Here is a 27205-nt window from a genome sequence, read left to right on the forward strand (position 1 = left end):
ATTGCTTTCTTCACTGGTAAAACAGGACAACTACTGTCTCTACTAGGTTTTGTGACAATCAAATTGAGATAATGCAAATAAAAAGCTCAGCATGTTGCCTGCATCCAGTAGGTGCTCAATAAGTGTTTGCAACTGCTACAGGGAATGGACAGGAGACATGCCAGGCAGGGAAAACATGAGCAGGGGCAGAGATGGGAAAGAGCCCAAGCAGGGCAGCTGGCCTGGCAGGAGAGCCAGGCCCAGCACAGTAGCCCAGGAGTCCAAGCTTGTCTCTGGAAGCAGTTGGGAGCCACATACAGTTCTGGAGCAGGGCAGTGACAGGTGGAAGCTGCATGTGGCAGCACTGAGCAGGAGGCCATTGCAAGCTCCATGTGGTGAGCACTCCTTGGCTGTTTGACCAGTCAGATTTAGCAAGTAAAAATCAAGAAGATACCATTACATTTGAATTTCAGACGCCAATGAATAACTGTTGAGTATAATGTGTTAGTTGCTCAGTCATGTCCGACTCTTTGGGACCCCGACTGTACCCCGCCAGACTCCTCTGTCCATGGAATTCTCCAGGCAAGAATACTGGAGTGGGTAGCCATTCCCTTCTCCAGAGGATCTTCCCGACCCAGGGATTGAACCCAGTTCTCCCACATTGCAGGCAGACCCTGCATCTGAGCCATTAGGGAAGCCCCTCAAATTTAATTGGTCACCCTGTATTTTTATTTGCTAAACCTGATCACTCTGGCCAGACACCGTCTGCCACCCAACTCACAAGCCTGCATCTGGAGGGAGTCACTGCAGGTTTCTCTGCTTCCCTCTCCACCTTCAGCGGGGCCAGACCACCAGGAGAGGTTGAGGAGCCCACTCTTGCTTGCAGCCAGTCTTGCTGCCCATGGCAAGGGGTCACAGCTGCAGGCCTGGGTGAGTGGGTCCTCATGGCACTTCAGGGTGGGTTCACCCAGCAAGAAAGCAGTGAGGTGCAGTGAATAATCACTGGGTCTGTGACAAAGCACATACGGCTACCAAGATCCATAGAGAAGGAAGTGCCCCCCTGCACTGACGGGTTACTCAAAAGACAAACAGTGGCATACATCCACCTACCACCACCGCTCGAGGGTACTGAGGGAGAGGAGAAAACTGCCTCTATCCTTAACCCCAGAAATGGGCAAACACAAGCATTCACGCTGCTTACACGCTCCAAAGATGCCTCAGAGACGGTGATGCAAACCACAAGCTAGAACAGGGTGGTCCCTGCCTTGTTCAGCTCAGTTGGGTGTTAGGACAAGTCATACTACCCAAGGCTGCCTCTGTCTTCCCCCACCTCTGGAAGCATCAAATCCCAGATGATTCATGGTTCCGGAAACAAGCCCGTCGGAAATCCAATTTCTGCAACAATCTTTGTATCAACTTATTTCTCTAACAAAGAACAAAGAAAACAATGTGTGCTCCATTTTTTTTAAAAATGTGCTAAACACTGTTGAACCCCTAATGTGTGCCCTGCTCTGTGTTCAGTGTTTTATTTAACTCTGTAGTTCTCAGCCTTGGCAGCACATTACAATCACCTGGAGAGTTGTTTTTTTAATTCTCCCACCCCAGGCATCAGTATTTGCCAAGGGCACAGTGATTTCAATGTGCAACCAAGGTTGAGAACCACTGATTCAGGTCATCCTGTTTAATCCAATGCAATCCTACAAGGTAGATTTTTATCTCCATCTTGCAGATGAGGAAATTGAGGCTCCCAGAGGTAGAATTACTGTGCTATCTCTAGCAACAACCCCTGTTCTCTCTCCTCTCTTCCCTCCCAGACTCCCTTGAAGGATTTCTGAAGTTTCCAGGGTTTCCCTGCTGATTATAGTGTTTATATACGATGCTTCCACAGACCTGTTTGCGGCATGACTCTGCCCTCTGGCCACCCGAAATAGCTCTGCTCCCATCCCGGCTCTTCTGAGACACCAGCAGACACAGCCCGGTTTCAAGACTGACACCAAATGACTTCTGCTAAATCTAGGACAGCTGAGGTCCTTCCAGCCAGGTCCTGCCATCTCGAGTCACAGAACAACAGCAGCCACCTCTCGCTCCCCACTGGCTAGTACTTTCTAAGCCTGACTGCCATTGAGTCCCATTCCTCCCAGCTTTTCCTGGGTTTTCTCTGCCTTTACAGCAAACTCCTTCACCTGCTGACCTTTCTCAGAGCATCTTCAGGGGCCGTCCATCCTCACAGGTTGTCGGAGACGTCTTTGGTCCAGGACAAGTCACGAACCCCAGATGCCCAAGCCCCCGGCCCGCGGCTTGCGGGTCCATGGATGCTTCAAATCTTCGCGCACCTGGACTTTCCTGTTCTCGCGGCGCCAGCTCGGCGAGAAAGCTGGTCATCGCCTGCCCTCTGCTGGCCGGTGGAGGTATTGACCCCACTTCCGCTCCACCAGGGATGCATCGGCGGGATGGAATGAAGAGCGGGCCTTTATTGAGTTCCTGCTGTATTTCAGGACTGAACTGGACGCTGGGGTGTAAGCGTGAACGCGACCAGCTCTCACGGAATTCCAAGAGACAGACCATAACATCAAATTCAAGCGAATATGAAATTATAGCTGTGAGCCATGTGAGTGAATAATACGAGGGTCCGATCCAGCCTTGGAGGAGGGTCGGGGGGGGGATGTTGGAGGTGGGATTAGGAAGTCCAAGCTGCCCCTAAGAGGGGACTTTCGAGCGCCTGCTGCTTCACAAAGTCATTTCAGGTCATCTCGAAAATCCTGCAAGGGCGGGGGCGCTATCCCCATAAAGCAGAAAGCGGGGTCAGACGGGGGAAAGAATTTACCAAAGTCGCACAGCGAGCTAGGAGCAAAGCCAGGCAGGCTTAGGTCGGCTCGATTCCCAAATCCTGGCTTTTCCGCCGTTCCCGGGGCTGGGGTGGAGGCGGGCCAAGGGTATGGTCCCTCGGGGAGCGCTAGGGCGCCGGGCGGGGCGGGGCGGGCTGGAGCCCGGGGGCGGGGCCTGGAACTCGTGGGGCGGGGTGGACTGGGACCCGGGAGCCGGGCCTGGAGCTCGGGGGGCGGGGCGGGCTGGAGCTCGGGGGCGGGGCCTGAAGCTCGGCCCCGCCCCGGACACTGTAGGTGAAAGGGCGCCCTTGGGCGTGGGGACCGGGCGGGGCGGGCCTCCCTGGTGGGTGGAGTCTAGACGGATTGGGACCTGCAGAGGCCGCCCTTAGCTCGTGGAAGGGGCGGAACCGGGATCTCGCCCAGTCCTAGAGGAGCCGGAAGTGGCTAGGGAGTGCGGGGCCGGAGACACTTTACCTGCTGACCCTGTGCCCTCAGGTAGAAGCGGCGGCTCCGGGAGCCCGGAGTCCAGTGGGCAGCTCCCCAGGTAGGGCCCAACCAGGGCCGGAGATGAGATCCCCGTCCCCCGCCCCACCCGGCCCCGCCCATCTGCCCTGCCGTCTGACCCTCATTCCTTCCCGATCCCGGGCCCGAGTCCCTCTCCAGATATGCGAAGGGAACTCCGGGGTGGTGAAGCCGGGCCTCATTTCTTCCCTCTCCCCGACTCAGCTTCTCCGGGGTCCCGGGACATCCAGAATGGGGCATCGAGAGAGAAGGAGATATAAAAACCTCTCTGGGGAAAAGTTTCACCACCACCCCCAGCTTCATCCCTCAGGCAGACTGTGTGACGCTAGGGAAAACACCCACCCTTTCTGGTACTGAGTGTCCTCAGTTGCAAGACAAGGTCTGACCCTTGCCCCGCCGGCCCTGAGACTGGTTAGGGCAGAGGCAGCAGCTGTGGAGGCAGCTAGGGATCCTGGGTGGAACTGTCTCTCTTGCACAGCTGGAGCAGGGCTGACCCTCCGACACCCTCTGGTCCTAGACAGAGCACTACTCACCACCATCCCTGAATCTGGGATCCCAGAAGGGCTGAGGGCTGACACCCAGGCAGCTTGTTCTGCCTTCCCTGTGGTGGGGATGTGTGCACGCCTGGTGGGGTAGGGTGGCGTGTAGATGTTTGTGGACTCTGAGGCCTGGGCACCCTGGGAGGCCTGCCTGGAGCAAACAGAGAGGCCACCATTGTGCAGAGCCTTGAATGCCAAGTTCAGTCTGAACTGTCAACTCAGGGCAGGGGCCGTGTATTGGAGTCTGACCTGTCCTGCCCTCAGGACCAGCCTGAGTGAGTGAGGACTGTCACTATTCCAAAAACAATGCTGCAACTGATAGGTGGTGTGGGTGGGCATTCAGTGCCTGTCGCTGCTTTATACCAGTTATGTCATGAGTTACTCAGGCATCCCTGTGTTATTGCCATTTAGGAGGCTGCAGCTGAGGCTCAGAGAGATGAAGTGACTTGCCCAGGGTCACAGCTAGTAAGGGTCAGAGAGACAGTCTGGTGTCTTAACCACACTGCCTGCTGCCCCCCAGGATCTAGGCATTGGTCATAAAGCCTCGATCTAGGACAGCAGGAAAGAGGGGGCCAGATGAGCAGGAAATTGGAGAATAGGCTTCAGAGGCCTTGGGAGGAGGGATAGCATGAGTCCTTAGAGGAATTCAGCTGACCAAGTTCCCAGGGGAAGGAGACATATTTGGTTTTAGACCTGTGAGTCTGGGGGTAAAGGAGAGTATAGGGGAGCTGAGCAGAGCTCTCCTCCATCCAGAGCAGACCAAGGAGGCAGAGTTGGTCCCGGAGACAGGAGGTGTCTTCAGGAATGGGTGCAGGTAGAGGGGAGGGAGCCCGGGGCTTGATTCACAAGACTCTCCCCCCTCCCCTCCAAAATACTGAGCAGACAGAGGTGGGACATCCACTCGTGAGCAGGGGAGCAAGGAGAGGAATGAATTCTAGGCTCCCATGACATTAGAGCTGAGAAGGTCTGAGAAATCCAGGCCAAGTTTCATAGAAGGGGAAACTGAGGCCAGCAAGTTACTTGCCGGACCACATCCCACGAGTGGATCAGAGGAGGACCCCGATGCCCCCTCTGCCACTCAGTTTTCTCCTATCTCAGTAGCTCTCAGCTGGGGGCAGTTTTGTCCCCCAGGGGACATTTGACAAAGTTTGGAGACAGTTTGGTTGTTAGGAGGGAGAGTGCCACTTGGCATCTAGTGGGTAGACCAGGAATGCTGCTAAACGTCTTACAAGCCGCCCACCAACACCACAACAAAGAATTATCCCAGCCCCAAACAGCAGTGGTGGTAAAGTTGAGAAACCCAGGAGCAGGTGGAGCTGAGCCTGTCTCCTCCGCCCTCTCCCCGCCCACCCACCACGGGCTCTTCTGCTCTGTGCAGGGCAGAACGTTGCCCCCACTCCCGGGGTGCCCCTCCCCTGCTTTTGCTCCTTTAAAACAATTTTTTTATATACTTATTCATTTATTTTTGGCTGTGCTGGGTCTTCCTTGCCGCTTTCTCTGGTTTTGAGTGGGTTCTACTCTTCATTGCGGTGCGTGGGCTTCTCGTAGCGGTGGCTTCTCTCGTTGCAGTGCCCGGGCTCTAGGGTGCAAGTGTTGCAGCTCCCGGGCTCTAGAGCGCTGACTCAGTCATTGTGACACATGGGCTTAGTTGCTCCCCAGCATGTGAAATCTTCCCGGACCAGGGATCGAACCCGTATCCCCTGCATTGCCAGGTGACAATGCAGGATTCTTAACTGCTGGACTCTTTGCCACTGAGGAAGCCCATGCTTGCTGCTTTATATTCCTAGAAGCTTCTGGAGTCTTCTCTGCTTTTCCTGGGCTCAGTGATCTAAAGCCCTGCCCACCACATGTCTCTTTTTGTCAGTGGGTCTCCCATATTCGTACTGTAGTGTTAAGGATGAAGAAACCAAAGTGGGAGTTTTCACCTACCACACAGCAGGTGTGCCTTGCAGGTAAAAGATGTGTTCAATTTGAGTGACATTTTAGGGGTCCAAAGAGTTTCATTTTATCCCAGTTTTTCACTTTAGCAATTCTCATGGGACCTTATGTTTGTGAAGCTCTCTGTTTCTAACTAGCTCCCAGGTGATGCTGGGCCCTGGAACAGCACATTTGGGATTTTGGTGAGGCATTACAGGGCTGTGTAGAGAGGGCGGCCCTCTTTGTAGATGACCATGGCATGGTTTGGGGACCACAGAGGGGAAGGAACCGTGGTATGGAATCAGGAAACCAGGATATGAGTCATCACTCCCTCCCCCCATCTACAGCCTGCTAGCTTCATAGGGTTCAGATAAGTCACTTGACTTGTTTGATGGGTGATCTTGCATGGCAGGTCTGCCTGGAGGATACAGGATCAGAAGGAAGTGCCCTGTGAAGGTGGGATGGTTTGGGTCCCGGCAGTCAGAAGGGTATAGCCCACTGCCATTGGCCATCAGGGAAGGGGTGATGAGCTGAAGCTGGCGGGGCGGGCACCCAGCCAGCGTGGAGGTGGCTGTCATTACAGCCCTGGCTCTGCTCTGCAGCTGCTGCAGCCCCTGCCTCTGGCTGACCCAGCTCTGCCTGGTGTGAGAGCCGGAGGGACCAGTTTAGCTGGGAGAAGAAGGAACAGCTGTAATGGGCCAGGGGCCAGCCCAAAGCCTGAATGCGGGTCTGAGGAGTGGGGTCAGGGCTGAGAACTATGACTTAGAGACACTGAGATCAGGTCATGGCTATGAATGGGCTTCCCACATGTCCCAGGGAAACTGGGAAGAATTTGGGAGTTTGGGCTTTAAATTTTGTAGTTTGGGCCCAGCTGTGAGGGATGCCTTACTGCAAGCATCTGAGAACTGAGCAAAGGCTTGGGTACCAGGGTTACCTCCACCCTTGGTCCCCCACACATTAGCCACAATCCTTTTAACTCCTAGGACCAGGAGGCAGCAAGCAACCCATTTCTCAGATGGGAAAACTGAGGTCCCCTTCTCCCCTCTGCCTGGGACTGTCCCATGTGACCCATGGGGGCCCTGGGCCTGATCTACCATGAGGCTGGCCCCTCACTGTACCTTGACATGGGGTGCCTGCCCTCTCCCTGCCCCTACAGTCAAGCCATCCCAGGGGTTCACAGCAAGGGCTCTGCAGCCACCCAGGCCTGGGAGCAAATCCTGGCTCCTCTCCTGACGAGTGAGATTGTGGACAAGTCACTCCGCCTCTCTGAGCTTCAGCCTGGCTTGTCTGTAAACAGGGATAATGACCTGCTCGGCCAGCCTGGCAGGTTGTCGTAAAGACGACAGGAGCTCTGCCACTGAGCACTGTGGTCACGATTACTCATGGCATTTAGAGGCTTGCAGCGCCCTGGATGGCCTTACCCGGTGCCCCAATTTGACAGAGTGAGCATCACACTTGGAGAAGGGAAGGAGCCCCACGGCCGGTTGGGATCAGAACCCACGTCTTCAGGCGCCCCTCCCAGCCCATCACGGCTGCCCATCTGCGGAGGCACTCCGAGGACCACCAGGACCACACGCCGGACGCTGAGGTAGGTCCCGGGGGGGTCAGGCTGCGGGGCCTTCCCCAGAAGTGGGGTGGGCCCAGCACCTCCACTTTTTCACCGGCACAGCCATGAACTACATGGGGCAGCTGGCAGAGACCGTGTTCGGCACGGTGAAGGGCCTGTACCGGGGCCTGAACCCGGCCACGCTGAGCGGGGGCATCGACGTGCTGGTGGTGAGGCAGGTGGACGGCTCCTTCCGATGCTCGCCCTTCCACGTGCGCTTTGGCAAGCTGGGCGTCCTGCGCTCACGGGAGAAGGTGGTGAGTGTTGGGCAGGAGAGGGGCCCCCCGGGGGTGGGGGGTGGGTTCTGGGAGCCAGAACAGGACCCAGACTTCCCTGGGGTGGCAATGCGTCCTCCGGGCAGGCTTCCCTTCTTTTGTATTTTCTTGGGGTTGGATCGGGGCTTTGGGTCCAGGAGGGTCCCTGTTTTCCCCTGCAAGCAGCATATCAGGGCAGGCTTCCACACTGGAGCCATCAGACCGGCTTCAGCTTCCTAAGACCTTACCTGTGTGTTCCTGGTAAGTCACTTCACTTGTGTGAATGGGTACATTCTCATCTCCCTGATGATGAACTCGGAGCTCACTGGGGAGAGGTGGGGGGAGGTACTCACAAGTTAGTTCCTTCCCCTTAGGAGACCGGCTCCGTCTTCCGAGTTCTGGTCTGTTGAGCCCAGACCCCCTTCACAATGGGGTAACTTTCCCAAATCCTAATAGGAGAGTGTAACCTTTTGGAAAATGGTGTGGCTGACTGGTTAAGGGCTTTGGTTGTGGCCTCAGACTTTCTGAGTTCATAGCCTCACTTGGCTACTTCCCAGAAAATTACTCAACCCCTCTGAGCCTCATTTTCCTCATCTGTAAAGTGGGGATGATGATGGGAGCTATGGCCAGGGGTGGTTGTGAAGATTAAATGAGATGGTCTATATAACACACTCTAGAGAGTGCCCAGGAAAGAGTCATTATTAACACTGTTCATGTCATGCACAACTGTTCGGGTGCACTCCTGGGTGTTGGGGACCACCAGTGACAAGATGGATCATGTTCTGGGACCTCCCTGATGGTCCAGCAGTTTAAGACTCCATCTTTCCAGTACAGGGACATGGGTTCAATCCCTGGTCAGGGAACTAAGATCCCACATGCCACATGGGGTGGCCAAAAAGTTAAAAAAATCATCTTCTTGTGCTGATGGGCTGTGGGAGAGAGAGGAACACAGAAACCAAGGCATAAACAAGAATATTGAGATGGTGAGCAGAGACCCTCGGAGTGGGGATCAAGGGGCGCCCCAAGGTGGGGAGGGAAGAGAGAGAGCCAGAAAGTGCAGTGCACTGAGGCAGCAGGGAGCCTGTGTCCCCAGGACCAGCCTGGAGGCCAGTGGACAGGAGGTGGGAGTGGAGGGTGACAGCGGGGACCCCAGCCCCACCACGCCCCGTTACAGGTGGACATCGAGATCAACGGGCAGCCGGTGGACCTGCACATGAAGCTGGGGGACAGCGGGGAGGCCTTCTTCGTCCAGGAGCTGGAGAGCGATGAGGTGAGCGCGTCTTCACTGGTGACCCCTCTGGGCAGGGCCTGGGGTTTGGGGATGCTTTACCTCCACGAGGAACTTGGAGGCCAGCGAGTCACAAGGCCATGCGACCGCCGCCCCATCCAGCCTCCAGGCCTGTTTTCCCGCCCCCTCACCCCTGCCCCTGCTTTGCTCCACAGGAAGATGTGCCTCCCCGCCTGTGCACGTCACCCATCCCTTGGGGAGGCCTAGCGGGGTTCCCTTCGGACTCCCAGCTGGGCACCACCAGCGAGCCAGACGCCAGCACCGTGGGCATGGCCTCCAGCGGGCGGAAGAAGAAACGGCGCAGGAGGAAAACCAAGCAGAAGGAGGGCGCGGTGGCGGCCGATTCTAGTTCAGAGGAGCTGGAGGCGGGCACTGGGAGTGAGCCATCCCTGCTGGAAAAGCCGAGGCCGGAGCCCCCAGGGTATGTACGGGGCTGCGGGTACGGGCACGCCACCTGGGGTTCAAGCTCAGTTTCCTCTGCCGACACTGTGTGACCCTGCTCAGGGTACCTGTCCTGTCAGTGACCGTTTATTTCCCTGTGGCCCCCTCAGCAGCATCCAGCCAGAAGGGGCGTCGTCAGCAGAGCCCAAAGACATCTACCCCTACTCTGACGGCGAGTGGCACCCCCAGGCCAGGTGAGCATCCAGGTGGGCCACAGGCAGAGACTCAAAGCCAAGGTCTCAGAGGGGTCTCCTCGTACATTTTGCTGATGAGTAATGATACAAAACATATTTATTGCATTTACCAGCCTGTATATCTTTTGTGTAAAGTGTTGATATTCAACTGTCTTGCCCATTTTTTTTTTTTTAATTGCAGTAAAATACACATGGGACTTCCCTGGTGGTCTAGTAGTTAAGACTCCATACTTCCAAGGCTGGGGGCCTGGGTTTGATCCCTAATTGGGGAACTAGGATCCCACATGCTGCATGGTACAGCCAAAAAGTTGAAAAGGAAAAACACAGCATTTATCATTTTAACCATTTTAAATAATTTCCTGGTGGCTCAAGTGATAAAGAATCTGCCTGCAATGCAGGAGACCCGGATTCGATCCCTGGGTCAGGAAGATCCCCTGGAGAAGGGAATGGCTACCCACTCTAGTATTCTTGCCTGGAAAATCCCATGGACAGAAGAGCCTGGCAGACTAAAGTACATGGGGTCGGACACGACTGAGCAACTAACTCATCTTCAGCCATTTTAAGGGACACAATTCAGTGGCATTTCGTATACTCACGATATTATAGAACCATCACCCCCCTCGAGTTCTAAAGCCTTTTCACACCCTTAATGGAACCCCTAAACCCATTAAGAAGTCACAGCCTGGGGCTTGCTGGTGCCCCAGTGGTTAAGACTCTATACATGCAATGCAGGGAGTGTGGGTTCCATCCCTGGTTGGGGAAGTAAGATCTCACATAGCACACAGCCCAAGAAAAAGAAGTCACAACTTTGCTCATTGTTGGTTTTTCTTTTTTTAAACTGGATTGCCTTCTTATTGTTGATTTACAGGAGTTCTTTATATACTTATATATTCTTTATATATTCCAGACCCAATACAGGTATAAACACATGTTACCAAAAAAAAAAATGTTCCCAGGCTGGAGAGGGCGGCAGGGGGTGGCCGGCTGGCTTGGGGGCCCCTGAGTTCTTGCTTCCTGCAGCCTCTCACCGGGTGAGCTAACATCTCCCAAGAGTGACTCGGAGCTGGAACTTCGGACCCCCGAGCCCAGTCCCCTGAGAGTGGAGTCCCACATGCAGTGGGCCTGGGGGAGGCTGCCGAAGGTGAGTCCCCTCTGTGTCAGCCCCCCAGCCTTACCTCTTAGAGGCTCCATGGCCCCTGCGGGTCAGGACTGGAGTGACTGAGACTTGGCCCGCCTCCCTGAGACCTTGCAGGCTGTGGGAAGTAGGCCCTGCCCCGTCCCCATCGTCCCCCGTCTGTTTGATTGAAGGTCGGCAAAGCTGAATGGCCCGAGTCCTCGGTGGTCGCTGATGCCAGCTCCAGGACAGCCTCTCCACCTCAGGGGGTGCCCAGCACCCCCTTTGCCTCTGTGATTGGCGTGGACCCTCCAGGACCCCAAACCCTGCAGAGAGGGGCTGGCACTGACCTTCTTCAGCCTGACACGGAGGCACCCGCTCTGGCGGGTCCCCCTCTCTCTGCCCCTGAGAGGGAGGAAACCAAGACTCAGAGTTCGGGGGACGCGGGGGCCCGTCCTCCGTCCAAATCCTGGAGCTGGGCTGCTTTGGAAGACCCTGCTCACACCCGGAAGCCAGAGGGGGTCTCCCAGAGGAAAGGTGAGTGATGGCCGGACCCCTCCCAGTGCTTCCCTGGCCTCAGGTTATCCCCTGAGTGGACTCCGGGACTTCAGGCACATTTAAGCACCTACTGTGTGCACTGTGTCTGGCCCAGCCCTCCCTGTGGGACTCACAGTCCGTGGAGCAGACAGATGACATGGGCGTAAAGCAGGGAGAGTGTAGCGTGGTGCATACCAGACAGAATCGTTGGTTGGGACGGGGGCTGTTTAAATCATGGGCCTGGGGAAGGCCTCTCTGAGCGGGTGATGCCTGAGCTGAGACGTGGGCCATAAAGATCCAGCCAAGTAAGGACCAAGGGAAGTGAATTCTAGGCAGAGGAGATAGCATGGTGATGAGGAGGGAGAGAGGTTTCGTGTCTAGGAACCGAGGCAGGTGGTGTATCTTAAGTGATGCCAGGGAGAGTGTTAAGAGAGGAAATTGGCTCCTGAGCTGTCCACATGGGTAGTCACTGGCTACGTCTGCCTATTTAAAATTAAAAGTAAAAGTGTTAGTTGCTCAGTCGTGTCCGACTCTTTGCAACCCTGAGGACTGTAGCCTGCCAGGCTCCTCTGTCCATGGGATTCTCCAGGCAAGAATACTGGAGTGGGAAACCCATTTCCTTCTCCAGGGGATCTTCCTGACCCAGGGACTGAACCGTGGCCTCCTGCACTGCAGGCAGATTCTTGACCGCCTGAGCCACCAGGGAATCCCCAAATTAAAATTAATTAAAATGAAGTAGCACTTGGAGGACTTCCCTGGCGGTCCAGTGGTACAGACTCCCCACTTCTACTGCAGAGGGCAAGGACTCAGTTCCTGTTTGGGGAACTAAGATCTCATCACGCCACGTTTAAGTATGCCCCACAACCTCGTGTGGTCAGCAGCTACCGTAGTGCACCACCAGACCTGGGACCTTCCCAGCCTTGCAGATGGTTAACCCTGGACCAGACAGCGCCACCTTGTGGTGCTTAGGGGTAGGGGACGCAGAGTGTTCCCAAGAGTCCACCTTGCTGGGTTAGGCCGACAGATGCCCCCGCCTCTCCCGCCAGGTTCCCTGAAAAGAAGCCAGCACCTGGGCCCCAGTGATATCTACCTGGATGACCTGCCCTCCCTGGACTCTGAGAACGCAGCCCTTTACTTCCCCCAGAGGTGCCCGGGTTCTGGGCTCCAGGGTGTCTTGGGATCGAGGCCCGTGGGGCCACGGGTCGGCTAGCGGGGGCCAGGCCCTCCTCCCAGCCGCCTCCTCCTATTCATGTCCCTGTTGGTTCTTTCGTCCCCAGCAACAGTGGGCTGGGGGTCGGGAAGCAGAATGCACCGGACAGCCTGAAGCCCTTGGGGGACTGCAACCCCGAGCAGGAGCCAGAGCCCACTGCGGACACAGCAGACACAGTGACGCTGTCCCTCTGTGGGGGCCTGGCCGACAGCAGGGACGTCTCCGTGGGTATGCTCGGCAGTGGCCCCTGCCCTCCCTAGGACTGTCACTGAGCCCAGGGGACAAGAGAAGGGAGGGAAGACCCTCGAGGGTGGGCAGCGGAGGTGTGCATGAGGCTTTGTGGAGCCCACCCTCAGCCAGCAAGTGCTGGGCATCCCCAAGACCCCGTGAAGCTGATGTTAAGTGACGCCGAGCTATGACTCCAGGACGGCCTGGGGCGGGACCGGCAGACACCAGAGCCCTGGGGAGCCAGGAGCCCTGCTCTGGTCGAGCTGCAAGAGGCCCCAGGGGCAGAGATGGGGCAGCTGGGAGGGGTGGGGACAGGGGGGTCACACGGGACATTAGCCTCACCTCTCGCTCTCTGCCTCTGCGCCCAGAGAAGTTCAGCCAGCACCTGGTCTCCTACGAGGACCTCGCCCAAAACCCTGGCCTCCTGGACGACCCGAGCCTGGTGGTGAAGATCAACAAGCAGTGGGTACTGGGACTGGGCCGCTGGGTTGCCCCTTCCTCCACGGCCCTGACGCCCCATCTGTCTCTGCAGACATTATAACTGGGCTGTAGCTGCCCCCATGATCCTGTCCCTGCAAGCCTTTCAGAAAAACTTGCCCAAGGTAATGGTTGGAGCTCCCCCCCGGATCTCCTGGGGGAAGGGGCCCCTTGGCAAGGAAAGGGAGGGTGGGCGGAGATGGGCCTGGGGCTGATGGACGGCAGGACCCACTCAGGGAGGAGAGACTCAGGCTCCCCAGGCGGTGTGGGCGAAGCACCCCCCTTTCCCTGGCTTCCTGCCATGGATAAGTCCATTTGGAACGGATTTGGACTTCAGAGGAATTCAGGGCAAACCAGAGGCAACAGGGACGTGCCTTCAGCGGGAGCTTTTCGGACCTGAGAGACAGTCTTGGGAGGTGGAGGTCCCACCCCTCACCTTCCCCGGAGACCCTCTCCAGGCTGGGCTTGGGATCTTGCTTTATCAGCACACAGTTGTTGAGTACCTACTATGTGCCGGGCCCAGGCCAGGGAGAGTCACGCCCTCATAGGGAGATATTTAACCAGAGACTCAGTCAAATGAGTATACAGTTCAACTGTGAGAAATGGGAAGGAGCGGTCTGGGGTGCTTTGAGAGCCTCCAGCAGGGATTTTGCTGACGTCTGAAGGGTGAGTAAATGAGGGTGGGGAGCAGCCTGTGCGGATGCTCAGAGGTGGAAGGTCCAGCCTCAGTAGTCCCTCCCAGAACCTCCACCCCGCACAGGGCTGACCTGCACCCAGCCCTTCTGCCCCTCGGGACCCATCCAGGGCCCCGCCCTATCTGGCCCATCCTTATTAGCTTGGTTAGGCTTGCCCGAATGACCGGATGTTGACAGCGGGTCCCTCTCATTGGTGCCGCTCAGCTCTGCCCTCTGGTTGGCTGTAGGTCTAAGCTGGGACCCCAGAGCCTGTGGGAAAGGAGAGGGTCTCCCCCGGCCCCCTGCTTGGCTCTCCTCACCTTCAGTTCAGTTCAGTTCAGTCGCTCAGTCGTGTCTGACTCTTTGCGACTCCTCACCTTAACCCGGACAAACTTAGGAGAAGGACCAACTTAGGAGAAGCTCCACCAGCCCAAGTGGTGGGCACTAAGTCCCTTAAGTCGTGCCCAATTCTGCACAACCCCATGGGCTATAACCTGCCAGGCTCCTCTGTCATGGGATTCTCCAGGCAAGAATAGTGGAGTGGATTGTCATGCCCTCCTCCAGGCGATCTCCCCGACCCAGGGAGAGATCGAACCTGCCTCTCTTACGTCTCCTGTATTGGCAGGCTGGTTCTTTACCACTAGCAGCACCTGGGAAGCCCCAGCCTCTTCCCTGCCCAGGTGGACACCCTGGCACTTGTCCTCCTGACTTGGGTCCTCCATTCTGTATTTGCAGGAAGCTGAGAAGTCTCCTAGGTGGGCCTGGGCTGAGCTATCCCTGGGATTACCTAGCACAAACATAATCAGAGTTTTTCACAGGGTTGTGCTGTCCCCAGCAGACACTGATGGTCACGTGTGCAGAGAAGGAGGCCGCTCACGGGATAGGTCTCTAACCTTAGGAATCACCCATGTTGGTCTTGGAGGTTGAGGGTGGTGTTGACTAGAGACTGTCCCCGCCGCCACTTGGTGGCATTATGCAGGGAGAACCAGATCTTGAGAAACTCCCGAAGCACTGCCTTCAGCCACTAGAGTAGGGCTGGTGGTAGTAGATCTTGATTCATGAGATCTGGAGGCCAGGCCAAGGCTGGGCTAGAGCTGGGGGATCAGCTCTAGCTGGGGTGGGGTGGAGGCAGGCAGAAGTGGCCTTTGTTCTCCCAACTTATCTCCTAGAGTCATTGCTCAAAATCCCAAGATGGGGGTGTGTAGGCTTCTTTAGTCTCCACATGTAGATAGCACCGTGCTTTAGGGTCAGCCCTAGACTCTGGGTTCATGGGGGTCCCCTGGGCAAGGTAAGGTGGGTTTGTGTGGGGCAGGAGAAAACGCCAGTGGCCTTCCTCTGCCCGCAGAGCACTGTGGACAAGCTGGAGAAGGAGAAGATGCCCCGGAAGGGAGGCCGGTGGTGGTTTTCCTGGCGACGCAGGGATTTCCCAGCCAAGGAGGTGGGTGATCATGGTCCCAGGGCGGGCCCCGGATGGGCAGCGGGCAGGAGTTCACTAGATGGATATTACCCCCACAGTGCAGCGCCCAGAGGGAGAAAACCACAGTGCGGGAGCAGCGGGGGTAAGTCAGGTCTCGTGGCTGGGGCTTTGCAGCCGGAGCAGGAGCTGGGGAGGATGGCCGCGGGGGGCGGATGGAGCCAGCACCCCTCCCCTGCCGTGGGTCTTTGTCATTCCGCAATCACTTCTACACCCCTTCTTTTTCCTGGGACATGTCCCCATTTCACAGATGGGAAAACCTATATACACCAAAGGTCTCACAGCCAGGAAGTGGCAGAGCTGGAAGGGGTACCCAGAAAACTAGCCCGGACAAGGGGCTACCTTATGAAGGAGTGGGGCATCCCCTCTCCCCCAGGGGCCGGCTGACCTTGCTTCCGTTTCTCATGTCTGAAGTGGCCCAGAGTGTCCAAGGCTGGGTGGGGGCATGGGGACCGGTTATCGAGGATGGGCTGACTGCTCCCGCGGCAGGTGGGATTGGCCAGGACAGAGTTCTCAGTTCACCGTCTCTGAAGCAGGTACCAGCATCCTGACCATGGAGAGCACCCTGGGGGCTAGGCGCCCTGCGTCTCCGCTCCGGCTCTGTGGAGTCACCCTTTTGGGTTGAGACCCCCCTGGCCTGCGTCCTGCTGCCTGCCACCACCCCCTAAATTGGCGGCCCCTAGAGGGAGGGGTCCCTAGAGGTGCAGGGACATGCGGCAGGCTCCCTGTGACCTGGGTGAGGGGTGGGCGCTTACGGGAGGGAAAGCCTTGCCTGGGGGAAGTGGCTTGAGAGCTGGTCTGCCCGCAGGGAGAAGACAGAAGCCGTGAGCAGCGAGGACGACACCCTGGACAGCCCCGTCATCCTAGAGGCCCCCTCCCTGCCCCCCTCGCCCCCAGCCCACGCCCGTTCCTACAAGAAGTCCCTCCGCCTCTCCTCCAGTCAGATCGTAAGTGTGTGCAGGTGTGGGGGAGGTGGGGCTGCGAGAACTGTGTTCCCAGGGTCCTTAGGGCCCGACTGCAAAACAGCTTGTGTTCACTGAAGCCCAGAATCCATCCCCCAGTGTCTGCCACCTGCTGGCCCCTGCATACCTCCTCTGGGGACACCTGTCTGTGCCACTTCTTTACATGCCAGCCCCCTTTTTTTTTAGTTGAGTTTATTACAGAAATATGAGAGGTAAAGACAGCCCAAGTGACAGAAAACTCTGAAAATGTCCCTTTTCAAGCCAAATGGGGGCTGGCCTTGATCTCCCCAAGTGAGTGAAGTCGCTCAGTCGTGTCCGACTCTTTGCGACCCCATGGACTGTAGCCTACCAGGCTTCTCCCTCCATGGGATTCTCCAGGCAAGAGTACTGGCGTGGGTTGCCATTTCCTTCTCCAGGGGATCTTCCCGACCCAGGGATCGAACCCGGGTTTCCCGCATTCCCGGCAGACGCTTTACCCGCTGAGCTACCAGGGAAGCCCCAAAGGACAAGAAACGGGTGGGTTGGCAACACCATTCTCTGGCAGCCACCTCGCAGGGGCATCTCAGCCAGGACTGCTTTCCACCCTGGACAAAGGCAGGGAGAAGACAAGCCCACTCTTTGGTGGACGCTCTGGCTAGAAAAGCCCCCTCTTATGCATAGAATCTTAGAATATCTACCTGCAGGGACTTCCCTGGTGGTGGTCCAGGGGTTAAGGCTTTGCATTTCCAATGCAGGAGGCACAGGTTTGATCCCTGGTAGTGGAACTAACATCCCACACACCCTGCAGCATGGCCAAAAGCAATTTAAAAAAAACATGTCCCTATAGTGGGCTGGCTGGCTCTGGGTCTGCCTTTGGAAGCTACAGGAAATCAGACGCTGATGACAGCCTCTCAAAGACTCTGGCAACCCTAGGCCCCCACGTCACACCCGCCAGTCACTGTGGCTCCTGTAACAAGAATGTTTTTTTCCCAAGTGTGACTCTGGCCAGGGAGGTGCCCAGCAGGGTCTGGCCAGCCTGGTACAGAGTAGCTGCTATCTGTGTGGTTCCCAGGGGCACACACCCAGCTCAGGGATCAGCCAGGTCACAAGCTGTGACCCTGATTCTTCTCTTTGGACCAAGGGCAGGGCTAGGCCTCTCTTCGGGGGGAGATGTCACAGGTACCCTAGCCTCAGGCAGAGGGCTGCCGGTGAAGATCCCCTCAGGGCCCGCTCCACGGATTGGGGTGTCTCCGCCCAGAGCAGTGTTGGCCCCGAGGCTGCCCTGAGAAACCTGGACTGGGGTCACGGGCCAGGCTTGGTCCATGAGCTTCATCTCAAAGCTCCCATGCCCGGCGCTGTATGGGCCCCACCAGCAGCGCCTCGAGTCCTCCTTGTGGCCACCTTCTGCCCACATGGCTGCCTCTGATGCACTCAGGAAGGTTCCTGAGTTGGGAGGAACAGGAGAAAGAGGCCTGTGGAGTGGCAAGACCATGGTGTGTGTGGGGGGCGGGGGTGGAAGGACAGTGTCCGGCTGAGCCACGGCCCCCCTCCCCCTGTCCGACCCCAGCGGCGCCTGAACCTGCAAGAAGGTGCCAACGACGTGGTCTTCAGTGTGACCACCCAGTACCAGGGCACCTGCCGCTGCAGAGCCACCATCTACCTGTGGAAGTGGGACGACAAGGTGGTCATCTCTGACATCGACGGCACCATCACCAAGTGAGGCGGGGTCAGCCGTGGGCTGGGAGGGCCTGGGGACTCGCCTCCCTCTGTGCTAGGGGAGGGGGCAAGAGAGAGAGGGGCCCGCCCTCCCAGCGGGCTACTGGGGGGTGGAGGTGGGGGCTCACTGGGCCACACCCACTGAGCTGGAGGGCCACATGGGACTGTCTCCAAGTAACCAGGTACTTTGTGGGTCTAGGTCGGACACTCTGGGCCACATTCTGCCCCAACTGGGGAAAGACTGGACACATCAGGGCATCACCAGTCTCTACCACAAAATCCACCTGTGAGTGCCTGGGCTGGGCAGGGCCCCAGGGAGGGAGTGACGAGATGTCTGAGGCCACCCTGGCCTCCAGCCCAGGAAGACAGGCTTGGGGACCCAGGGCAAAGGAGGAGCCCGGGGCAGGTCCCTGGAGTGGGGAGACCTGCTGGCCCTCAGCTCTGTGAAAGGCTTATCTCGTGGGGCCGGGGTTGGGGCCTGAGTCTACCTGCTGGCCTTCCTGCCAGTCCGTAGATGAAGCCTACAGACTGGCCCAAGTCCTCGCCTCAGGCCTGGGTCCGCCTGGGCCTTGGGACTCCGTGCATGTGCCTTCTCCCTCCCGGGCCTGGCTCAGCTGCCATCCTAAGCCCCTCCCGGCAGAGGTGCCAGGGTTGCTCTTAAGCTGATCGAAGCCACAAAGATGAGGTGGGTTGGGACAGTCTTTTGATTCCGCGTCTCACCCCCAGAAATGGGTACAAGTTCCTGTACTGTTCAGCACGGGCCATCGGCATGGCTAACCTCACCAAGGGGTACCTGCAGTGGGTGAGCGAGGGGGGCTGCGGCCTCCCTAAGGGCCCCATCTTGCTGTCTCCCAGCAGCCTCTTCTCTGCCCTGCACAGGTAATTGCCCTGCGGGACGCAAGCCCACCGCTGGGGTGGGGCGGGGTGGGGTGGGGAGGTATGCAGGCCCACCGCCAGCCCGGGCCCGGCTGGGCCAGCGTCAGGCCTCGCTCCGGCGTCAGCTGGGTCAGACCCTGCAGCCGTCCCCTGACCCTGCTCATCCGGTCGCGTGCTAACCCCCTCCCTGCCCACGGCCCTGGCTGCCACAGGGAGGTGATAGAGAGGAAGCCAGAGGTGTTCAAAATCGCCTGCCTGAGTGATGTCCAGCAGCTCTTTCTGCCCCAGGAACAGCCCTTCTATGCTGCCTTTGGGAACAGGCCCAATGTGAGTGTCCCCTCCTTGGGGAGCAGGGGGCACTGAGCTACTGGCTCCACCCCTCCCGGCCCCCTGACCCCCTGACCCCTCCTCGTCCCTTGTAGGATGTCACTGCCTACCAGCAGGTCGGCCTGCCTGCCTGCCGTATCTTCACGGTCAACCCCCGGGGAGAGCTCAGCCAAGAGCTGATAAAGAACCACAAGTCCACGTGAGGCCCTGCCACGTGCCCCCATGCCCCAGCCCTCTCCCCAGGGCCCAGTGCCACCTACCTATCTGCCCCTGGGGACCACCCCCCATCCCCCCCAGCCCCAGGCCCAGGGATCCCAGGCAGAACACAGGGTCTCCACCTGTTGTGATGGAGACCTACATCTCTGCCCGCAGGTACGAGCGGCTTAGCGAGGTGGTCGAGCTCCTCTTCCCGCCTGTGGCCCGCGGCCCCAGCACTGACCTGGCCCACCCTGAATACAGCAACTTCTGCTACTGGCGGGAGCCGCTGGCCCCAGTGGACCTCAGTGCCTTGGCCTGAGCCTGCCTCTGGCTGCCCACCAACCATGGCCAAGCCCAGAACTGACTGTGTCCCAGGGCGTGGGGCTCGGAAAGCTGGGTGCCCACTTGGCCAACCTGCTGAAGGGGAGGAGAGGGGCTGCGAGCTGGCCATGGCCCCTCCTGTCCCTGGGTCTTGGCCAGCTGAGCTACGGTCAGGGGTCAAGGGGGTCACTGCTCCGGGCCTCTGTATGGCCCTGCCCTGTAGCCAGGAAATGATTGGGTCCTTGCGGCGATTCTCTACACCCTTGATGTCTCTTTCCTTCTCACCCGGGACCCGGGTTCAACTCCTGACAGGACAGAGATGAGAGAAAGGCCCCTCTGAGGCTTGAGGCCTGTACGCCCAGGAGAGGCCAACCATCCAGGGAAGAAATTGTCTTCCAGCCCTCTCTGGGGAGCCTGCCCTGTGCCCTCTGAAGCCAGATCCTCCGTAGCCCCGGCCCCTTCCCACAGCTCTGGAGCCAGCCAGACATCACTGCGGTCCCTTGCTGGTGCCCTGGTGTCTCAGCCCATCCTGACCCCAGAGGCGCTAGGACCGCCCCCAGATGCCACACACCCGGCCCCTCCCCACACCTCCAGAGGACACAGCCCTAGATTCTGCCGGGGCAGGCAGAGGATGACCTGCCTGGCCCGCTCCCCCCACAGCCCTTGCTGGTCATTTCACCATCCACACAGCTGCGGTGTGAGTTTGTGCAAGGGGCTGTGGGAAGCAGGGCTGACACCCCACTGCCGCCATCCCTCCCACCACCTTTGGGGAAGAAAGGACCTTTAGATGGGCTAAAAGCTTTAATCCAGGCTTGCCCTACCCACCCCCCGACCAGCACCAAAGTGGAGGGCAGAACACCAAATGTCAGGAAGGCAGAAGGTGGGGCTGCGAGCTAACACGGGGGCACCCAGGCCCCTGCGGGGGACCGAGGCCAGAAGCCTCAGCAGGGATGGGTCTCCGCGGGGTGTGTGAGCCAGACAAACGCTTGTGTTCTCATGTTGTCATACCTGAATTTCTCACCCCGTTGTGAACATCCGCACAGGGCTGGGGTTTTCCAAGGATGTCGGAAACTAGGCCTGGAGCCCTTGCTCTCCAGCCGTGGCCTCCTGCCCAGGGTCTGGCCTCATTCGGGCCATGACGTCCATGAGGGCTGCCCTCTGGAGGGAGGCTCTAACCTGGGGCGGGGGGTGGATTTTCCCCCAAATGGAAAGCAGGGGACCAAGCGGGGACCAGAGTACCCTGGAAACATCTTTGGGGAAGGGAAGGCAAAAAAGGATAAATTACAGTGGGAGGGGCCTCCAAACATCCTTTCCGCCAGGAAAACACAGCTGCCTAAGTCCTCACCTTGGGGGAGGATCAGAAGGAATAAAGAGTGCTCTCGCCGAGTCCTTGTGTTTCCATTCTGCCCTGAAGGAGCCAGGGGGCGGGCGGTGGAAACCTCTAGTCCTCGGTTCAGAAACAGTATCCATGAAGCTGCCAGGTAGGAGGACCGTGCCAACGGGCACCGCCTTCCTGAAGAAACTGAGCCCAGATGGCCGAGAAGAGAAGCCAAAGGGACAGGGTGGCCAGAAGCCTCCGCAAGCCTGGAGCTGTCGTCTCTGAGCCAAGGGAGCCGCAGAGACCGTGGTCTGAGTAGGGACCTGGAGGTCTGTGCGCAGCTGTCGGCCGGGGCGTCTGCAGAACGCTTAGCAGACTAGATGCTGAGGTCTCTCAGAACCACCCCGGCCTCAAGGCATGAAGTACCAGACTTGACCGTGATCCCAAAGCGTCCAGCTGGTGTAACACCTAGGGTGGGTTTTGGTATCTGGACAGTCAGGCGAAGCTGGACCAAGACCGTTCCTTCAAACCCTTCCAAAATGGCATCCACGCTGGCCAGGGGAGGCTGGGAGACACTGCTGGGCAAGGCTGGGCTCTGGTGTGGGGGCGGAAGTGGCGGGGAGGGTCTGCTCCCAGGGTTGGTGGGATCTGAGGGGGTTTGGGTCCTGACCAGTCCACCTAATTGGCCTGCCCTGGCCGCACCCGCTCAGCCAGCTGGGCACGGCAGGCCAGCAGGTCATCCCGGAGGCGGGCGATGTCCTTGGCGTGCTGGGCCAGCGTGCGATTCAGCTGGTCCACATGGTCCCACAGGCCCTCCCTGGGCCCCGACGACTCGGCTGGCAAGCTGTCCAGGCCCGCAGCCAGTAGGCCCAGCCTCCTGCAGGCACCTTCCACTTGGGCCACCCTCTGATTGAAGTGTCCCACCGCGTGCCGGAGCTCCTGGGCCGTGTCCTGGCAGCGGCTCAGCCCGCCAGCCACCTCGGCCATGCTGGCCCTGAGCTGCTCCAGCTCCCCCCGCAGGCTTAGGACCTGCCTGTGATCGGCCCGAAGCCGCGAGCCTTGGCTGCTGACCTGCTCCTGGATGGCATGGACCTCGGCCTCCACCTTGCGTTCCCGCTCGTCCAGGGACGTGTTGGCGGCCAAGAAGGCATCGGAATACTGGCTGACGGAGTCGCTGAGGCCCGTGAGCGACTTGCTCACAGAGTTCAGGTTGACCTTGAGCAGGGTGATCTCGCCTTGGAGAGAGCTGCCCGTCGCTTCCGCCAGCTGCCCCTGGACCTCAGCCACGGTGCCATTGAGCTGCTGGAGCAGGACTGCGTGGCTGGCCACCTGGCGCAGGAGGGCCTCGCTCCGGCTCTGCCAGGCCTTCACCTCGGCCCCGAGCTTGTCCAGGACGGCAGAGGTGGTGCCGGGGGTACATGAGGTCTCCAGCGAAACCAGCCTCTGCTCCAGCACGGCCAGCTCTGTCTGCACGAGGGGCCGAGCCGGCCTGCCTGGAGGGGCGCGGTCGTGGCTCGGCTCCCCAGCCAGCGTCACCAGGCGTTCCTCCAGCCTCTGCACACGCTCTTCCAGCGTGGTGTGGAAGCCGCGCGCGCCCCAGCCCCCTTCCTCCGTCCCCAGACAGCAGCCCTGGGCTCCACCCCCTGTCCCGTTGGCGGTCTCCACGCCCTCCAGCAGCCCATCCATGCCCCCCTCGAGCATGGCGGCAGACAGCCGTGTGAGGTCATCCCCATCAGGGGCACCGCGGCCCCGGTGGGCCTCGATCACGGCCTGCAGGTTCCTCTCGAGGCTGTCCACGCGGGCCCTGATGAAGGCCAGCTGCCCACAGCAGCTGCCCCCGCCAGCCACACTCAGGCCCTGCAGCCGGGTACCCAGCTGTGAGAGTTCCCGGCGCAGGGCCAGCTCTCGGCCATCGAGGCTCTGGTGCAGCCTCTGGTTGGCCGCCTGGCCCTCCTCACACTGCTGACGCACCTCCTGCACGTGCAGGTCACACGTGCTCTGGACGCCCTGCAGCTTCTGCTCGAAGCCATCCAGCAGGCTGCCCCAGAGCCGGTGCAGCCGTCGGTCCACATACTCATCCAGCAGCGCCAGGGAGGTGAGGGGGGACGGGGGTGCCTCCCGCAGCTGCTGCAGGTGAGCCTCGTGGCCGAGGGCCAGCCCGTGCACCTTGTCCAGCAGCTGCACCTTGGTCCGGAGTGTGTTGCTCACTTCGGTCACTTTGCTTAGGATCTCATCCAGGGGCGGGCTGAGCGGTTTTCCAGCTCTGTCTCGGGGGCTCACAAAGCCCTCAGGGATGACCCCAAAGCCCACAGGGGTGGCAGGAGCCCTGGGTCCACCAGTCATCCTACTGGGGTCGTCATGCCTGGCCACGAGGCCGCTGAGGGTACCATATGCTTGTGCCAGGCGCTGGACATCACCCTCCAGGCGTTCCAGCCGTTCACCAAACAGCCCTGGGCCTTTCCTTCCTGGGAAAGAGGAGGCGAGAACCCCAGGAGTATCACTGGCCTGGCTCACTCAGCTTGTCCTATGGCCCAGACGCCGAGAGATTTTCTGTTCTAAGCTGACCTTGCTGGGCATGGCCCCCTCCCCAGCTGTGGCAGGGGGACTCTGGGGGGCTCGCCCTCACGCCCAGAGTGTGAGATGCACCCTCCCCAGCCCAGCTCGGGCTCCACTGGCCTGGGTCAGTCCCCAGAAGCCTGATCACCTTGGTGGGGGTCTCCGTGGGCAGACTCACCATGGGGGCTTGGGGCCACTCTGCTGGAAGGAAGGGGCCTGGGGCCCGAGCCCACCTGCCCCGAGGGACTCTGGGTCTCAGGCTCCGGCTGAGGTGGTGTGGCCCCGTGGTCCGTGAGGTGCTCGGGACAGCCTTCTCCAGCGAGGCCAGGGCAACAACGCCAGGCGAGGTCCGTCACCGTCTTGTAGCCCACCTTGTATCTGGGTCTGAGCACCGAGCGGTACCTGGGCCAGGGGCGGGAGAGGGCAGAGCACTGTGTCTGTGGGCAGGGGATCCTGCCCCGTGCTGGGACCCAGGGCCGCTCTCAAGACACTGGCAGAAGGGCTGGACGTCTCCCAGCTTCACTCCCCTGCCAGGATCTCCCCCTTGTCTGTGCTAACAAGGCAAAGGGGTGGCAGCAGGCCTTCCAGAGGCTCCGAGATGCCTTAGGGAAGGGGCAGGTCAAAGCCCCGCGCCACGCTGTTTTGCTGGGGCCAAAGACTAGTGGGAATTTAGCCCCCAGACTCCCCAGACCACTTGGAACCCCTCTGGCTCACCCTGCCATCGGAAATTCCAACTCTAGCTTTGGCAGCACCATGAAAACTTCTGACAAAACCCAGCCTCTCCCCTCTGGGTAGGTGAGAGGCAGGGCAGAGAAGCTGAGGCAGACAGCCTCACACTGCCTGGGGGCCACTCCCTACCTGGGGGGCCTCTTACTTCCTTCCCCTCCCCCCTGGCCTGCTCAGAGAATTCGGCTCTGGCCCCGGAGGCTGGCGGAAGGGCACCTCTGATGCTGAGCAAAGCAGAGAGGCCCAGGGATGCAGGGGAGTGCTCCCCATGGGAACTCTCTCCTGTTTACCCACTGATACACGGGAGCAAACAGGTCTGTTTTCAGACACACATTTGAATATCTCCAAGTACAGACCTGTGTGTCACACCTGTGTGCAGCACGTGCTCGGCCCACCCATCTGGCTGAAGCCCCAGATCTTGGGCTCCCAGCCTCTTACCCTTGGCCTGCCTTCTCCACGGTCAGCACCACCTTCCCTGGGTCTGCCCAGGGGCCCCCTCTGGAATCGGCCATTGCCAGTGTGACTCTGCTCTCCTCTGTCCCCACCCCCCTCTGCCTTGTGCTGCTGCTCCGCTGGGACCCTCTGTGAGCTCCAGCCTGAGCCTGCCCTGTTCTCCGCCCATGTGAGCTCAGGGGAAGGCCCTTTGGAGTCCCAGGAGTAGAAGCCCTGGTGGAGCTGGCTGCTACCCTCCACTGAAGGCAGGCCTGGAGCTTGTGCCCTGGGATCCTGAGTGGGTGGGATGGGGGTGCACTCACGTGACTGTCCCAGGGCACTTGGGCCCCCAGCCACACTGCCGGTATTCAGCCTTTAGGTAGCTCTCTGCTCCCTCCTGTAGGACGCAGGTCACATTCCTGTGCACGATGTAGGCACAGAGGGCCCTGCAGGGGAAAAGGGCATCCTTGGAATACCTGGCCTGTGCCAGGCCCCCTGAGGCTGCTCCTCCTCCCCTCCCTCACTGCGGGCCTCAGCAAGAGACCAGACTCTCATCTCTCTGCCTTTTTTTTTTCCTGTCCCACCGAGCACCTTGGAGGATCGTAGTTCCCCAACCAGGGATCAAACCTGGGCCAAGGCAGTGAGAGCACCGAGTCCTAACCACTGGGCCACCAGGGAATTCCCTTCTGTGCCCCTCCTTGTTCCTGGGATCCAGGGCCCTGGTCTTGGGTCCAGCCCCACTGCTGGTTTCTCCGATCCCAGCCTCCCCATGGGATTGGTCACTGGGCTATGTAAGTACAATATTGAACCAGGCGCCCGGTGCAGCCACCCTCCTGGCCTGGGGAAGAGGCCCACCCTGGGTTTCCCATGCCACACTCCCCACCCCACTCCAATTCCTTCACTGGCTCTTTGCTCCTTATCATGGCACTGAAGCTTCTGAGGTCCCAATTTGGTGCCTTTGAGACCACACTTCGCACCTTTCCTCCCCTGACTGACTCCTGGGGAAATACATCCCACCTTGGAGTTTTCCCACCCCTACCTTAGCTCCTGGTTCCCTGCTCTCAGATCATTTTTCGTACCACCTCCTCCAGGAAGCCGGCACTGATGCGTCCAGGCCTACCGAGTGTCAGCCATGGGCTGGCTGGCTCTGCTCCTCCTATAATATCGCTCAGACTCAGCGGGAGCTCACATTCAGCTAGCCCCTAACTCACCTGAAACTACTCAAGACCAGACGCTGTGGCAGGGGAGGCCGCTGCCTGGCAGACGCCAACTACCTGCGGACTGGACCCCATAGAGCTCTGGAGCCACAGCGCAGCCCCAGGACCCAGGGGCCCCCTGACCAGCTCTGCGGCCCAGCCACATGGGGGCTCCTCAAGGGCTGCGCGGGTCCAGGCTGACCGCGGGAGGGGGCGAGCCGCAGGGCGCACGGCTCCATCTCCTACCTGGCCGGGCAGCGGGAGGAGGAGATGCCCCGGCGCGGGATGGGGGTGGCCCCGCGTGCTCCGCGCGCTCGGACCGTCCGCCCTCCCTCCGCTCCCTCCACCTGGTCCGCTGCTCCCGGAGTCTGCACACAGCGCAGCTGGAAAATGTTACTTCGCTGGAAAGGTTTCCGCGGGCACTGCCAGGACCCCAGCCGCCGCGCCAGGCCCCCTCGGCTTACTTTCCTTCACCAGCCCCGCAGCCCCCCGGAGCGTGGGGCGCCCGGCCGGGCGGGGGCTCGCCCTGGGGTGCCCGGCGCCCCCGCGCGCGCGGCCCGGGGCAGGTGGGAGCGCCGCCCGGGGCCCAGCCCTCCCGCTTCCCGCCCGCGGCGCGGCCCGCGCTTACTTGTGCGGCCCCGGGCGTAGCCGCGGGCGCCATCCCGTCGTGTAGAGGCTGTAGCGGGAAGCAGCCGGCGGCGCGGGCCGCGTGAGGAGCGGGGTGCCCTTGGCCTGCGCCCCTGAGAGCAGCGCCGCCACTGCGCACAGCCAGACCGGCAGGCGGCGGCGGCCCATCGCGGCCGCCGGGGTCTCCACCTGGCCCCGCGCGGGGCCCCCGCCGGGTGTCCGCCCGCCGCCCAGCCGCTCGCCCGTCCGGGTCTCGCCGCCGGTCGCGGCCCCCGGAGCTCGCTGGCCCGGGCGCCTGGCGCTTCGAGGCGGCTGCGTCCCGCCGAGTGGCCGGCGCTGCTCGCGCCTGGGGCCGCCGAGGGGAGGCGGGAGGCGGGCTCTGTGCGGATTAGCATAAACTTGGGGCCGCGTCGCTCTCCTCCGCCGGCCCCCTCTCCGCCGCCAGCCCCCCGCCCCAGCTCCCGGCTGACGCCCGCGAGCGAGAGGTTAAGCAGGGAGCAGCCCCGCGGTGGCAGGGGCGCAGGTCGTCGACGCCCCGGGGAACCCCCCCCAAACACACTCATCTGCCACCGTCGTCGTCCGCGTGCACCCGGTGGCGGTGAGAAGTCGAGCCAGACCCCTGGGACCGGCCTGGGCACGGGGCTAAAAGCCGTCCACCCGCGGAACACACTCGTCTTCAAAGCCCGTGCGCG

At 59.9% G+C, this 27205-nt stretch overlaps 2 protein-coding genes across 4 annotated transcripts; one reads left to right on the plus strand and one right to left on the minus strand.

The window, feature by feature from the left end:
* Positions 1 to 3241: 3241 nt before the first annotated feature.
* LPIN3 (lipin 3) lies at positions 3242 to 21044 on the plus strand. 2 transcript variants are annotated; one of them, XM_052651384.1, is made up of 21 exons: positions 3242 to 3348; positions 7224 to 7370; positions 7452 to 7645; positions 8817 to 8912; positions 9086 to 9351; positions 9482 to 9565; positions 10586 to 10706; positions 10874 to 11216; positions 12263 to 12362; positions 12494 to 12654; positions 13023 to 13116; positions 13187 to 13256; positions 15151 to 15243; positions 15321 to 15364; positions 16088 to 16226; positions 17788 to 17936; positions 18136 to 18222; positions 18663 to 18815; positions 19025 to 19139; positions 19235 to 19338; positions 19512 to 21044. In XM_052651384.1, exons 3-21 carry the CDS (start codon positions 7454 to 7456, stop codon positions 19654 to 19656), a joined length of 2556 nt encoding a protein of 851 aa, XP_052507344.1. In that variant the 5' UTR covers positions 3242 to 3348; positions 7224 to 7370; positions 7452 to 7453; the 3' UTR covers positions 19657 to 21044. The 2 variants fall into 2 exon arrangements, with proteins under 2 accessions (XP_052507344.1, XP_052507345.1); XM_052651385.1 differs by having other exon boundaries at positions 9485 to 9565.
* EMILIN3 (elastin microfibril interfacer 3) lies at positions 13017 to 26681 on the minus strand. 2 transcript variants are annotated; one of them, XR_008200518.1, is made up of 5 exons: positions 26515 to 26681; positions 25014 to 25136; positions 23711 to 23934; positions 21004 to 23441; positions 13017 to 13093 (listed from the first exon to the last, which is right to left on the minus strand). XR_008200518.1 is itself a non-coding variant. In XM_052651386.1 (4 exons), the coding sequence occupies exons 1-4, from the start codon at positions 26679 to 26681 to the stop codon at positions 21655 to 21657; spliced, it is 2301 nt and encodes a 766-aa protein (XP_052507346.1). In that variant the 3' UTR covers positions 20469 to 21654. The 2 variants fall into 2 exon arrangements, 1 of the variants encoding a protein (XP_052507346.1); XM_052651386.1 differs by lacking the exon at positions 13017 to 13093 and having other exon boundaries at positions 20469 to 23441.
* Positions 26682 to 27205: the final 524 nt, after the last annotated feature.

The sequence above is a fragment of the Budorcas taxicolor genome, chromosome 13, assembly GCF_023091745.1.
Source record: "Budorcas taxicolor isolate Tak-1 chromosome 13, Takin1.1, whole genome shotgun sequence".
Lineage (NCBI taxonomy): Eukaryota > Metazoa > Chordata > Mammalia > Artiodactyla > Bovidae > Budorcas > Budorcas taxicolor.